This window comes from Bactrocera oleae, chromosome 6 (genome assembly GCF_042242935.1).
Source record: "Bactrocera oleae isolate idBacOlea1 chromosome 6, idBacOlea1, whole genome shotgun sequence".
Classification (NCBI taxonomy): domain Eukaryota; kingdom Metazoa; phylum Arthropoda; class Insecta; order Diptera; family Tephritidae; genus Bactrocera; species Bactrocera oleae.
In genome coordinates, this window is record NC_091540.1 from 53,658,471 (window position 1) to 53,674,125 (window position 15,655).

The window sequence follows — 15,655 nt, forward strand, 5'->3', positions numbered from 1 at the left end:
TATATAAATTACCTAGCGTATGATTTATGCCAGCACAACAACAACAACGATAAGAATAGCAGTTGGTCGTCCGCTGTCGTCTGCACGAAAATGGTGTGGGTGTTGCCACACGGCAGTCAAACAATATTTATGAAGCGCCTTAAAAGTAATATCTGTATATATTTGCATACATATACACAAGTTGGTGTGCGTGTGCATAATAAAACGGCATAATTTTCGAATCAATTAAATTGCACTTGCGCCTCAATTACCAGCTTGTAGCGTTGCGCGTGTGCTGCAGGTCCTCTCAATGCGCCACGAGAGCGCTTCTAGCGGTATGGAGCTCCTGGTCATTCACTTCCTTTTTGAGTGTTGTGCAATTTGTAGTTGCGCACTCCACTTGCCTGCACACCAGCTTCTTACCTTTTGGTGTTTGTGCGCGCGGTGGCGCATGCGCATGTGCAGGCGTTGAATTTCATACATTAGCGTTGGCATTGTTTCGATTCGATTTGAAATTTGAATTTTGCATTGAATTTTGGGCAAATCGTAAAAGGTGATTTTCGCGCACGTGTCTCTGCATTTATTTGCCACAAACAATGGAATTTAGCCAAATTTGTTGGCTTTGTGTGTTTTTACTTTTGGAGTAAGCTCCCACATAACCGCTTTTACTCACACATAAAAGCGGTTATGGTTTAGATTTTCGCATTCTTTATTCAACAACTTTCTTATAAGCAAGTGTTACGTGTTGCATGGCGTAATGTAGTTTGGTTAACCCAACTTAAGGTTTGTTTCTATTCAAGTTATATATAGATTTATATATATTAAAATAAGCAAAAACTCGATTCAAAATAAAGGCATCTAAAGCAAATTTTTGATGCATACGAGGTGTGTTCAAAAAATAACGGAAATTTTCGTTTTTTGAAAAAATATTTTTTCATCCGCCTACATTAGTGTTGTTGACTTTAAAATAGTCTACATTCGATATTATGCATTTATGTCAGTGTTTCTTCCAATCGTCGAAAAACTTTTCAAACTCGACTTTTGGGATAACTATTAGCTCTTTGAAGGATTTTCAATTATCTTATATTGTAAAATGGCGACTTTTTAAAGTTCTCTTTATTATACTCTTGCAACATGTTGCTACAGAGTATAATAGTTTTGTTCACCTAACAGTTGTATGTATCACCTAAAACTAATCGAGTTAGATATAGGGTTATGTATATATAAATGATCAGGATGAAGAGACGAGTTGAAATCCGGGTGACTGTCTGTCCGTCCGCCCGTCTGTGCAAGCTATAAATTGAGTCAAAGTTGAGATATCTTGATGAAACTTGGTATACATGTTTCTTGGCACCGTAAGAAAGTTGGAATTATAGATGAGTGTAATCGGACCACTGCCACGCCCACAAAACGCCATTAATCAAAAACAAATAAATTGCTATAACTAAGCTCCACAATAAGATACAATACTGTTATTTTAACAGAGGATCGCATTAAGGAGGGTCGTATGAGGTTTAAAAAATGTTAGAAAGGTGGGCGTGGCCCCGCTCTCTACGAGGTTTAATGCCCATCTCTATCAAACCACTAAAGCTATAATAAGCAAATTCACTTAGAACAAATATAATTAAATCTTAGCACACCTACCGACAGTGTGAAAATTAGTGAAATCGGATGAGAACCCCGCCCACTCCTCATATAACAGTCTACGCCTACTTCCCATATAACACAAAATTAAGTTCCATCTGCACTTGGACGGCAAATATTTACAATTTTCATATTATCTTCAAACTGAATTGAACTCTAGTTTATTCTTACGCGGTGAAACGCCATGTTGGCGTTAACGAAGTTAACTAAACATCAATTGAAGCGTCAACACGGCGTCTTACCGCAGAAGAATACTCAAATAGACAAATGAACATCTCCGTAAAGAAAGATATTTGGCTATCTTAAACTTACCAATAAGTTCAAATCCTTCAAATAATAGTAATAAATTATTTAGTTTTGACGATAACTAAGAACTATGGTGGGGGTTATTTAAGGACATTTTGAGATAACATCTCCAGAAACCAGGTTAGGTGTAGTCGACTAAAATTGCAGTTTAACCGATACGAGTACTCAAATTTCAACCGGATGCGGAGCAAAATCAGATCAAATTTAGTTGGGTCTCTCTGAAAAGTGGTATAGCCGTAAAAATTAACTTGACTTGCCTTACCTTTGAAATGGTCAACCAAGTCCAGAAATTACTATTGTTTAAGTGATCTACGACGGGGTATATGACTATATGTATTCATGCTTACCAATATTTCACCACTCTAGAAAACATTTACTTGACCGCTCCTTAACTTTTTGGAATAAATTCGAATTTTGATTAATGAAATTTTGAATTAGTTTGATTATTTTCTTAATCGAAATCGGCTCATATGTTCTCTGTACCATTATATACCAATATAATATTGACCTTTCCTTTCATTAAATTTTATACCATACATATTATATTATATATGCTAACTATTATGGAAGTATCTGAACAAATGATAGTTTTCGCTCATATTAATAAGTTGTGGCACACAATTTTTATGAAATCGATCTAAAATTTCGCTTGCACGCTTATATCGAGTAATTTTCTTCTGTCCTTTTAACGTTAATGGAAACTCTTTTGACATAACCGAGATGACTAACTGAAATAACTATCTACGTTTGCAAATTATACTAAAGTGTGATATGAGGGTTGTATATTTTATGCATTATAGACAAATAAAATAACATTTAAATTAAATGTTTTTTTTAATGGGTAATCCCGAACATCTTAATTAAAAGTAGTTTTCAAATTACTAATAGCAAATAGCGGATTGAAAAAAAATAATAAATCTTTAATGCCAAAAATCGTATAAAAAACTAAAACTGTAAATTTTAAACCTAAATAGCGGTTTAAAAGAATTATAATTCCAAGAATCCTAAGCCGCGGCAGTGACAAGATTTTGGAAAAACTCGCACTATCAACTTTCCAGAAATCAAAAAGACATTCTTAAGGTATTACACGCCTTTATCATTTTCAGCCTTACAAGTAGTTGAAAAACGTGACAATGCTTAATTTGCCAAAATATAATGTAATAAATGTTTATTTCTATCTCTTACCATTTTAGCTTTTGATTTGGAAAATTATTTGTTTTGCTAGTTCAATAAAAAAAAAAATATTTTATCAATTTCTAATATTTTTTTCTTGGGACTAAAACTTAAAGTTAGTAGTTTATAGTTCAAATTTTCAATCCACGATTAAATTAAAAAAATATATATATATTTTATTAATTTTTAATTCATTTTTTCTTGGGATTAAAACTTAAAATTAGTATGTTTTAATTCAAATATTAAATTTTCAATTCACAATTTATTTATTAAATAGTTCGCAACCCTGTATATGATCAATGAAATAACTAATTACCGAAGCGAAATTTGTTGACTTACTCATTGCTAATTTGTTCCTACTGGGAAGTAGTGCATGCTTACTATATAGCATTTTCCAAAAATATTGCATACTTTTAGGCGCCGTGATCGCGACTATTTACCTATGTATACATATTTGTTCAAATACTTATACTTTATAACCGATTTTTCGGAAAAAGATATTAAGAATTTGTATACCCTGAACAAGGTATATAAAGTTTGCAACGCTGTATGCAACACCCAAAAGAACACGTCGGAGAAATTATAAAGTTTATATATACGTATGTATGTATGTATATGATCAGCGTGACGAGCTAAGTCGATTTAGTCTTGTCAGTCTGCCTGCACGTCTGCATACATGTATATATCAGTTCCCTCAGTTTTCGAAATATCGATCTAAAATTTTACAAACTTTTTTTTCTCACCACGAAGCTGCTCATATTTTGGAAGCGACGATATCGGACAACTATAGCTTATAACTGACATACAAACTGATCGATCAAACTCAAGTCTTTGTATGCAAAACTTTTTTATTTGTCAAGATATCTTCACAAAATTTCGCATGACTTATTTTTCAAGGCAATGCAACAATCTCCTAGAATATTGTTCAGATCGGACTACTTTAGCATATAGCTGCCATATGAATTTACCAATTAAAATCAAAATCTGGAAGACGTTCTTATTTTATTCTTTTATGTTAGAAAAAATGCACCTGTGAAGGGTGTTATGGCTTCGGTGCAGCGGAATTCGACGTTCTTCTTTTTTATAGATTTTTTTATATTTTTTTTTTAAACTTTTTTTTAATAAAAATTCGCAATTTAAATATGTTTTTAAGTATCATAATAATTTGTATATTTATTTGCATATGGATATATATTAAAAAGTTTTTTTTTCTTTGAAATATTAGTTAATATTAAAAATCAATATAGTTTTTTTTTAATACTTTGTATATTAGTAACTCTGTAAGCTTAAGCACTAAATTACACTTATAGGTGAAATTAAAAAAATTGTCAAGTAATAGAATAATGAAAAAAAAATTGAAAAACGTGATTCTGAAGACTGGCACAGTAGCCGCCATTTTGAATATAAATGTCAATATATTTTATACACTGAAATATAATATAGTGTAATAAAGCCCGAAAGAGAATAATACCATTCCTTTTTCCTTACTCCCAGCATAAATTGTCTGAAATGTTTGTAACAACAAAACAATATCGAATAAAAAAACACAACTTTTAAACTTTTTTCTTAAACTTAATTTATTTAAAATTATATTTGTTGCAAAATTAAAATCAGAACATAAAACGAATATAAGTAAAAGTAGAAATTTTTACAAAGATAGTTGTTGTTTTTTTTTACAATAATGTTTACCTCATATAAATAAAATCGCTTGATAAAAATGTTATTTGGGCAAGAAACAAAACAATAAATCTATATATATGTATGAATGCTGACTTTAGCAATAAGAACTGTTTGCAAATAGTTTTATATAATTCATATGGGTATATTGCTTGCATTAAATTTCCGTTATGTGAAATTGTGTATTTGTTGACTTTACTTCTTAAAAAATATGTATGTATATATAGCACAGCTTCGCAGAAATGACGAGGTGATACAAAAAAGCATATCACGCGCATTTCGGGTTTATTATTTTTATTATTTTGTTGTTGTAAATTTTTTTCTAAAAACTGTTTGCCGTTGTACGTACAATGTATGTGTTAGTGTGTATGATACAATTTATGTATATATATATACTTATGTATATACGAAGTATAATAATGAGCACAAAATTGCTTGCCAATGAATTATTGCGGTGCAAAATGTTTTTTTTGTTTTTCATAATGAGTTTTGAAAATTTAGGTCTTTTACGTTTTTTGATGATTTTTTGTTGATGAATTGCTTTTAGCCAAAGTTGGGTGAATGTGTGTGTGTGTGTGATTTCTTTCATATGATTACTTTAAATTAACTTATTTAAAAATAAAAATAATAATAACAACACAATTGTGTAAGTGTTAGGAACATTTGCAACAAATAAGATTTGGTAGTAGTTACTCTCTTCTTCTTGTTCTGCTTGTTTTCTTTAATTAGTTAGTAAATTTGTCATGTCATCACGTGCGCTCAGCGGAGTCACGTGACGTAGCATAAATATTTAAATTCTTTTATTGAGATTTAAAGCAAAAGTTTTTAAAATTGCAATTAAAAATTAAAAAAAAATTTCCTTTGTTAAAAAAAAGTGTTTAAGTTGCAAAGAATAATTACAATAGGAAAAAGTATACAAATTTTAGTTTAAAAAATTTCAAGGTTTAAAAAGTAAGAAAAAAAGGTAATTAAAAAATTTTAAATTATGAAAAAAGTACAGGAAATTGTTTTTAAATAAAAAAACAAATTGCGTATCATAACTTATGCTTCAAAAAATTGGAAATATTTAAAGCAAAACAGCAATAAAAAAACTAGCAACATTTAAAACAAAATTTTAATTAACAAAATGACAACTTACGAAAAAGAATACAAACAAAATTTTAATTAAAAAAAAATATATATATTGATGATGAATGAAGAAATTTAAAAAATTTTTACAAATTTAAATTGCTTTCTTGACAATCAAAGTAAAATTTTTGAAGTTAAAACAAAAAATAATAAAATTTAAGAATTAATAATTAAACTTTAAATATAATTTAAAAAAAAATATAATTAAATTTATAAATATTTAATTAAATAAATAAAATTTAGAAAAAAGACTTTTGAAAAATTTACAAATCAAAAAAATTTTAATTAATTAATACTTAAAGAAATGTTTTCTAGTTCGGATTAAAACTAAAAAAAAATTTTAATTTAAAATTAAAACATATTGAACAAAAAATTACAGAAAGTGTTTAATTTGAAATAAGAAAGTAATAAAAAAAAGATTATTATTTTTAAATTATTGTTAAATCACTGCAATGTCACAATTTGTTTACAAATATCTTGTTTACCGTTAAAATTAAAGCATTTAATTATATGTATATATATATTTTTACTTTTTCGCTAAAAGTTTGCGCAAACCATTTGCTCAACAATCGCGTTAACAGCCACGTAAACCACATAGAGTGAATACTTCATTTGCATTGTTAGTAAATTAGAAATTAGCATAAACTTGCATTAATAATAAAATCTTTGTTTCTTTGCAAAAGAGAAAACTTCACAGACCAATTGGAGTTCGCCAGCTGGACGCGTACGGACGCAGCCGGCGAAGGAACAAAAAAAAATACTACATTATTACTACTTTGCTTACCGCTTTTGCGCTTGCCACAAGCTTGTGGTGCGCAAACGAAATGAAAATTTAACATACATACATTACATTGTTTTTGTTTTTGTTTTTGCTTTTGCTTTCCATTTACAAACTAAATAAAAATCTTACATTACTAAATCAACTGTGTAGCCCAGCGCAGATACACGCTGTATGTAAAGTTCAACGGCAATTTGTTCATAAAACGGTGATTTCTTTAAGATTTTTGTTTTGTTTCTCAATTCTCGAATATGATAGTTAAAATTAACGCTTTACTCTATATATATATATATGTATGCGTATTTGCTTACTAATTACAAGTAGTTCTACGAATTGTGTTAACTGTTCATTTGTTTTGGTTTGGTTTGGTTAAAATTACTGTTCGATATGCAAAATACGCGCGCGCATCGACATAAAGCTGCATTTATTGTTGTTATTGTATTTTTTTTTGTTTGTTTTACGCTTTCTACTAAACTACATCACTAACACTATATGCATACGTATTTATGTATATATATATATATGTATATTAGATTATTATTATCTTGCATAATTAAATTTATATTTTTTTCGTATTTTTGTTTTTGTTATTTTGTGATACTGCAGGTCATGAATGCTTCAATTATGAGGCATTTTCACCAATATGGCTACCGCTGAATTCGGCATGGAACTCGAGTATGCTTACGTATAAGCCCGTTACGAAGCCTACTATGCCGAAGATAATCAGACCGATATCCTTCCATAGACGCCACTTGAAACGGCCATAGCCGGGATCCTCATGGTATACAGCCAATTCGATGGCCGATGGTATGATCATGCCGAGTGTACTCAGGCACACAGCACCGATGAGTGAGATGAAGGGACCCAAATTGGGTAACGCAACGGCAATGGCGCCGCAAAGAACCTGAAATAAATTTAAAAAAGATATTAATATATATTTGGTATTATTTGTAGTCTAAGTAGAGACGCCTGAACGAGTAAAAATGTCAAGTACAATAGTAAAGAACTCAAAAGTGTTTTATAGACCTCAATCACTAGATTTTTGAACCTAACCTCACTTCCTATAGTAAATTAAAAAAATTATTTTGTATTCTATTTTGTATGACCATAGTATTAACGGTACTTAATCTAGTTCCAGCCTTTCACATCTCATCCTCTGCCTCATAAATTTTATCTAACCTAGCCTCAGATCCGTTCCCAAAAATGGTCGGGTATACGAAATGAGAACGGGCTCAAATTTTAATCCGGCCAAAGACAGTCGGTATTCTATAAAATATATTTGCGGAATTTTTTATGACGCTAAAACAATAATATAACCTGAGAGACATGAATAGGATTACCGGTGGGTTTTATGTAGAGCTAAAATCTAAAATCTCTTGGTAAGGCATATTAAACCTCTGAGACTATCTCCGATATAAAAATATTGCTCACAAAATTGACAAGCCAACCAACGTCCAAGGTTTTTTCAAACCAGAGTTTCGTTCTAATGGTATGGTAAATAGTTCTAGATTCAAAACAATAGTAGCCGTAGATGACGACTTTAAAGTTTCAATGATGACTCGAGATCAGTAATATCGTCCGTAATGAAACACTTTCAGTCGGATTCTATGTGATATAAATTTTTGTAATTAGTTTAACAAGATCTGGGAACATTTGTGTCGAATACCGAGAGAGGTAAGCTCGGTAAGACTGAACCTAACCATCGATCTTTTACTTTTCAAGAGCTATATCAGAGGTTATGTGAGAATATCGTTTCGGGATATACACAGGTTGCAAATGGACTCAGCTTACTTACTTCTACCAAAAGATCATATATAGACTACCATAGCTTTCAGTCGAATCTCTACACATGTGTACGCATGTTCCAAAAAATAATAATCAAATACTCACCACCAAAGCAATTCGCAGTGCATATTCGCTAATATTTTTGCGCTCTTCGGAGATTTTGTGTGAAATACCCTTCCAAATGATGCTCACCGGCACATAGAACTGCAGCGTAAATGTGAAGAAGATCGCAATAGCAATCATAAGCTTGACAGACTGAGCCAATCTGTGAAATACAGGAAGGTCAATTAGAATATTACAACAAGACACAGACACACACACACAAACAAACTTACTTGTCTTCTGCCGGCAAATTCAACGTAATGCTGCCTTGGGTCTTCGAGCCATACTTCAAGTAACCAAAGAAACCAACCAAAGTGTAGAGCGAAATCACAACACCCATACCAAAATTCAACACCGATGGGCAACCAATGAAATGTGTAGGGTTTTTCATGTCGTTCTCCAACGACATAACTACACCAATACCTTCCAACGCGAAGATCACAGTGCCGAAGAATAGTGGCCACTGCACGACATTCACGATGCCATCGCGTTCCGATGGTGCAGGCAAATCATCGAATACATAATAGAATGTAATCACAATGCCGACAAACATCAAAATATTGGCGATCATCGAGAAGGGTGTGAGATACTTCAGATTGCGCACCAGGCACATAACCAGCAATGGGCAGGTAACAATTACAATCCATACGCGTATATTCAATGGTTCCTCCATATATTCATCCAACACCGCCTTGACATTTGTGCCGACGAACACCAGATAAATGCAACAGCAGCCAATCAAATCGATAACAAGGAAGACATTTACCATGAAACGGATGAAACGAGACCAGCGATTCAAACCGGGCGGACCGTCGAGGAAGGCTTGTTCGGCCACATCGGCGAAACCCATCATCGGTATTTTACGCCGCCGACAGAGGATGTGCGCACATTTGACGAGTATATGCACACAATAGGTGCAAAGTGTGCCCACCGCAAAGGTGGCGATTAAGCCCAACCACAGTCCAGCGTTCATGAAGGCCATCGGCATGGCGAGTATACCGGAGCCGAGTGAACCCTTCAGCAGATGCACCAAGGTCTCCATATCGCTAGAAATGAAAAAATTAAATATTAGTGAAAATAGAGGCTTATCATGTTTTATTTTAGCTTTAAGTTTAAAATCCTTTCCTTTCCACAATAAGGCTATATCTAATTTGAACTGTTTCGTTCTTTTTCGCGATGTTTATCGTTCTTTTATAAGGGATATGTCTCGAAAGACTCTTCCCTGCATAAGTGTTGATCTTCAGTCTAACTAGAGTTTTTAAATTGCGCTTTTAAAAGCACTTATATTTTTCTTACTACTTCTAAAAAAAAATTCAGTCCAATGTATAGACTATGTTAGGAGCTGTCACTTGGGCAGCTTAGAACGCCGCTCCATTGTGGTACTTAAAACACCTATTTAATTGATCAGAAGACCCTCACAAAGCACTTTGATCCTATCACAAGCTTGTTAGGCCGGCTAAAGTCTCCTCGTTTGTCGAAGGTAAGACTGGCAAGATGTTTCAATTCACCTCACCTTCTTCCACACAACTTTGATAACTTGCGTTTGGATTTTTAGCCTTACCGCATGAATGCTTATTGGGCAATGTCCAGTAAGAACTCTTACGATTGCGGCCAGATGAATTTTGCTAAGGGCAAGTAGTTCAGTAGATCTCCTGCGTTCTACTGCTTCAGCACCCTTCGACCAACACCTGCTAAGCGCACGCAATTATCTTAAAGGCGACGAATAATTCTTTCGAGAAAGATTTGATCAATATCTTGACCTCAGTACTAATAGATCTTAAGCATCGAGTTCAAATCTAATTGGAAAGTTCACATTGTCAAGAAACCGCATTACGCTTTTGTAATCTTTAACGATGTAGACGGTACATATGTATATTTCGACCAAAGGTGCTTAGAAATAATATTGTTAGTTGGAATCGAGATCATTTATGGCTCGAAGACCAAGTGTTTTATAAAAGATTTTCAACAATAAATATTTATTCCCAAAAAGCCGAGGTGCTATTGGCGACATAATAAGCAGAGATATCCGGTAACATAAACTTGATGAGATTATTAATTGGGGGTTCAACGCATTGAAACATCAGAAAGGTCTTGGGGACTTTGACAAGAGAAACGGTAAGTTAGTAGTTCTGAAACTTTACATCAGTTAAATTTCGGCAGATAATGTCTAGAAATATGTTATTAGTTAGAATATGAGTCATTTGGGGCTCAAAACTTGAGATCAGATAGAGCTGAACTCTTTGAACCACATAGTGGGAAATATCCGAAGAAGATCTTAAATTATAAGCTAAAAGTTTTTTATTTTCAAAAAAAAATGGCAGGAAGGAATGATTAGATCATTAATTTTCGGTAGATTGTTAAGAATATTCGAATTATTTACCAAATATCGAAGATAATGGCACTCTCAATCCTCTCACTCTTATTTAAGGTTAATAAAGCTTGAAACAAATAACAAAGATTGCCAAAAAATTTGCAAAGAGCGCCAACAAAACAAATTAATCACAGACAATTGACATGAATAAATGATGTAGGCGCACAAGAGAATGCATTAGAGTACCTTTGTATTTAAATAAATTTCAAAAATAAAATCTATTTAAAAACTGCTCGATGAAAACCGTCAGCTTGAAATGACAAAGTCAAGCAGAATGTGAGGAAAACATTGATTAACTTAAATAATTTAAATTGAAATTAAAATGTAATCTAAATATAGCTGGTGCTCATTGCTTTCTCTCTAAATCTCACTTAAGTCACTCGTGATGGAAAATTACAAATCGATTTAATTGACAATTTCACATAATAAATCGCCGCTAATTGTCAAAAGCGCTGCACTAAAGTGTAATGTGTACCACAGAGGTGCAAAGTGCAAGCTACGAGCCAGTGATCTGCGCAGCAGTGAGAGTGTGAGTGTGATCGTTTAGCTGGGCTTGGCGCCAACTCACACGCTCGCAAGCAAAAACAGGGAAAATCATATTTTCTACAAATCCAATTAGTGTCTTCCACTCGTAGCCTCATAGATAAATTACACACACACATATGTACAAATAAACCAATTAATTTATGCCAACAAAATTATTTTTTCAGTGTTGCATTTGTATTTTTCTCAATACATTTGACGCTTTCTTCATCTTCGATTTTTTGCATTTCCTTTTTTTTTTGCTTCGCTCAGCTATTCTCTTCGCATTTATTTATTTTTGACTGCACTTACTCGTACATTTTCGCAATTTTTTTTTCATTACCAAGGACACTTTAAAGTGGTGGTGCCAAGTTTCGGCGACGCCATTTGAAAATTTCCGCTGACGTCGTGTCGCGATCTACAGCATACCTTTGTAGCTGCATAAGTGGGTATGTTTGTGCGGGTCTCTCGCATACTGTGTGGTTTTTGAGACCAAAGCTTGATCAAGTGGAAAATTACCGGCAGCCACGAAATTTGTTTGCTGATCTCAATGGACGTTTGTTGCGAAAATTTGTAAAACATTTCGATGGTTTTTTGGCCGAGGTTTTTTACACATTTTCACTGTTTCGATGGCAATGGCCGTTCTTGAAGTTCAAGACTATGGAAGATCATTGACAAGTCAATTTGGCAGCTGTTGACTTTATGTTTACGATTTTGTTTTTATTGATGCTTAAGGTCAAAATTTTGCTTTCAATATCAAAGGATCAATTTCCTAATCTGGTTATCGACAATTTTACGAGCATTATTTATATAATGTTTTACAGTACAGTGGTTTTTTGAAAAAACGTTCCTTTCATCCTTGTATAGATTTTAGTATTTTTTCAACAAGTGTTACTGTGGTTAGTTTTAGTACTTCGTTTTGAAAGTTTCTCTTTGTAAACCCCAAATAAACCGCTTTCTCACGTTTCGAAGAACCTTTGCTGCTTCGGAAATGAGTTTTCTCATCTTGCTTCAAGAGCACTTCAATCGCCTCATTTTAATGTCGACTTTTGATCTTGCAGGCCGGCTAGTCCATCCCACCTTTTCTTGCAAAATATCAATAATCTGACAGATTCAGATATGATATATAATGCAATTTCATGAATTATGGCGCGAAATCTCATTAGATCCTGATCTAATCACAAAACGGTATTATACCTACATTACATTTCATTTCACTACGGATGTCCAAAAGTTTCAATATTTGTTGGAAATTCAAATGAAACTTGAAAAAAAAAACACATAATATGTTTATCGACGAAAAGTTTTCTGGAAATATTTATAATGGAAATTTATTGGGAAAAAATTTCCAAGAATTGAAAAATGTAAATCTAATCAAGCAGTATTATTTGGTAGAATAAGCTCAAAATCATAGTATAAGATCTTATGGAAGAACAGATTTGATAGGTATCTGAACGTGAGGTATTATGAAATTTATGATAATGTACAGCCATGCACTAGTTACAGGCTTCGAGAGACCCGCCAAAGTGATGCCAATATTCTAGGAAAGGCAATTTAAAAAAGATCGCCTGCATATTAGTTATATTAAAAAGCTTTTTTCACTCATTTAATTGAAGTTGGTTGGGAACCTGTAGATCACTTAGCTTCTCGAATAACATCGAGAGGGAGTTGTCATGAATTATACGCATACGTTTTGATTTTGGAAACTTTATATAGTTAAAGTATATTGGTACTAGATTTATACTCAAAAACTGCCTACTGAAATATATTATAATATTACCAAATAATTTTGCATAATTTTGAAAGATTATATTTTTAAAAAAAATTATTACAGTAAACAACAACAAATCGACTAAATTAGACAGATCTATCTGCAACCATCAATCGTTCGTTCATCAAGCGAATATTATAGCCACACTGTGAGCTATGTAAATGTTTGTTTTTGTGAGAATAAAAATAATAATATGTACGCAAGGTGGGCGTAACAGGAGGTATCAGCATGTGACCTTAACACTTTTTGCGCTTTTAATGACGCATAAGAAATTAAAATTCAATTAAAAGTGTTGCGATGCGATCACCGATCGTAATGGAAAGTTTCAGTGATCTTTTATTTGGAATTAATTACTAATTATTATTTTTCTACATTTTTTGTTTAATTTAATATTCATTAGAATTATTATTATTTGTTGTCTTTCCATGTGCAATAAAATTTTGTTTATACGCACGAGAAATCTCACGATATTTACCTTAGATATGCCAAATTTGTATGCCTGTTTTCTCTAATTCATTTTATTGTGTCCAAGTTTGTGGAGAAACAATAATTTATAATGGAAAATTTTGCTTTTCATTTTAATTTCTTTTTCCAAGTCACCAGGAGGTAGGTTTAGGGTGAAAACCCAGTGGTCAAACCTAGTAAATCAATTATTTATTTGTTGTGAAACTGCCAAGACACGTAATATTTTTTATGCTCTCCTCCACCTTTTTTTATTTTGTTTTGTTTAACTAGCAAAAAATTATTTTATTTTGTAAATTTTTCTAACCTCTGTTTTTAGCACAAATTGTGGTAAAATATTTAAAATTTTAATTTTTTATTTTTTTAAATTTAGTGGAATTCGGAATCTATTCAATTTTAATTAAATCATAAATTTTGTACAATTCAAAAATACCAAAATCTGAATTCAAAATCAAAAATATTTAAAAGCAGTTTTTGATTTTTTTTTTTTTTATTAATATTAACGGAATTCTGATTTACGAAAAGGTTTAGTATGTTCTTTCTAGTAATATAGTAATACTTCAACTATCCAACCATCAAGACTTAAGCATAATCTGTTCGCCACTTTCTCTGTACTCATGTCAAAATATTTACTTTTGAAAACTACACCAAAAATATCTTACCTATTTCTAATCAAAAGAGTATTTGAATATCTCAGTTAAGTAATAAAACCGGTTGCTATTCTATCTCTACTGAAATAAGTATGCCTACTAGTATGTTTTAGTTATACCAGTTATTTATCCGATTCATCGCTTTCAAAGATTACCAATATGTACTGGATTATAACAGTATTTTCATTTGTACCAGTTTTCAACTCGATTTGCCACTTTCAAAATGGTATAACCCTAAGTCATTCTATGTCAAATTTCATTTATAGCAGTTATTTTTTCGATGCGACAATCTCAGGGTGATCTAACTACTGATTATCTGTTCTACTATATTACACCAGTTTTTATAACCAGTTTCTTGTTCGTTTCAACACACCTTAAAATTTGGCAAATCGAACACAACCCCTATGGCGAAATATAAATGATTTACATGTAGTGTATTGAATAAAATACTTACGAGGTCGGGTGATCGACTTTCCGGTGCTCGAACGGATTATAATTGACATCCTCCTCATCGCCTTTTTTACGTGTCAACACCAATGGTAACGTGGATCCGGCGGCCTGTTGTGCCGGCACATCAACCATATCCGGACGTATGAATCTATCCGAAGAAGTGTACATTTCAAACATTGTTGTTGATGAATTATTTTCAACGTTTTTATACATTTTTGTTTTTATAATAAATAAACTATTGCACTGCACGAGATAATAGGTATAGACTTAGTAATAACCAGCACCAAAACTACAACTACGATTACGTTGCAAGGCAATCAATAACGGTCTTATTATGTTTATAAAATTTTGTATTTATTTTTTGTTCAATTATTTTTATATCGAATGCCTCAAATTGCAAGTAGTCAGTTAATTAATTTTGTGAAAATATTTAGTAAAATAGACGTGCTTTTGTTTTAGGACACGATTTAGTAAAACATACTTTGGTTGACTCGAGTTGATCGCGCTACTCCTAGAACCGGTGTGCGTCTCGTTGTCATAGCTCGCCGATACTGTCGGGATTTTCTGCAAAGATATTTGAATAGAATAAAGAGATCGTTAATTTGAGCCAAATGTACAATTTTCGTTCTTATTTTTAATTACATACATATGCACACACACACATATACGCATACACTCATATACCGTATGAACTTGTGATAGATATTGGTATAGGTATATTTCTTTTTTATCTTCGAAATTCGGCACATCGTTTTCGTTCATTTTGCACGTGTGTGCGTCAGGTTTGTCGGTTTTGCTCATCTTTTTATTGTACTTATTTATATTAGGTGAATTTATATTATTTTTCTGTTATGCGC

General features: G+C 32.3%; 1 protein-coding gene across 4 annotated transcripts in view; it reads right to left on the minus strand.

The window, feature by feature from the left end:
• Positions 1-4,653: 4,653 nt before the first annotated feature.
• The window catches only part of LOC106618191 (proton-coupled amino acid transporter-like protein CG1139), a 69,939-nt gene continuing 58,937 nt past the window's right edge, over positions 4,654-15,655 (minus strand). For all 4 annotated transcript variants that reach the window (XM_014235832.3, XM_036359043.2, XM_014235833.3 and 1 more), the window contains exons 2-6: positions 15,280-15,362; positions 14,803-14,946; positions 8,806-9,618; positions 8,576-8,735; positions 4,654-7,589 (exon numbers count right to left, since the gene is read on the minus strand). In XM_014235832.3, coding sequence (XP_014091307.1) covers positions 7,308-7,589; positions 8,576-8,735; positions 8,806-9,618; positions 14,803-14,946; positions 15,280-15,362 — 1,482 coding nt within the window. In that variant the 3' untranslated portion in view covers positions 4,654-7,307. The remainder of the gene's footprint in view (positions 7,590-8,575; positions 8,736-8,805; positions 9,619-14,802; positions 14,947-15,279; positions 15,363-15,655) is intronic.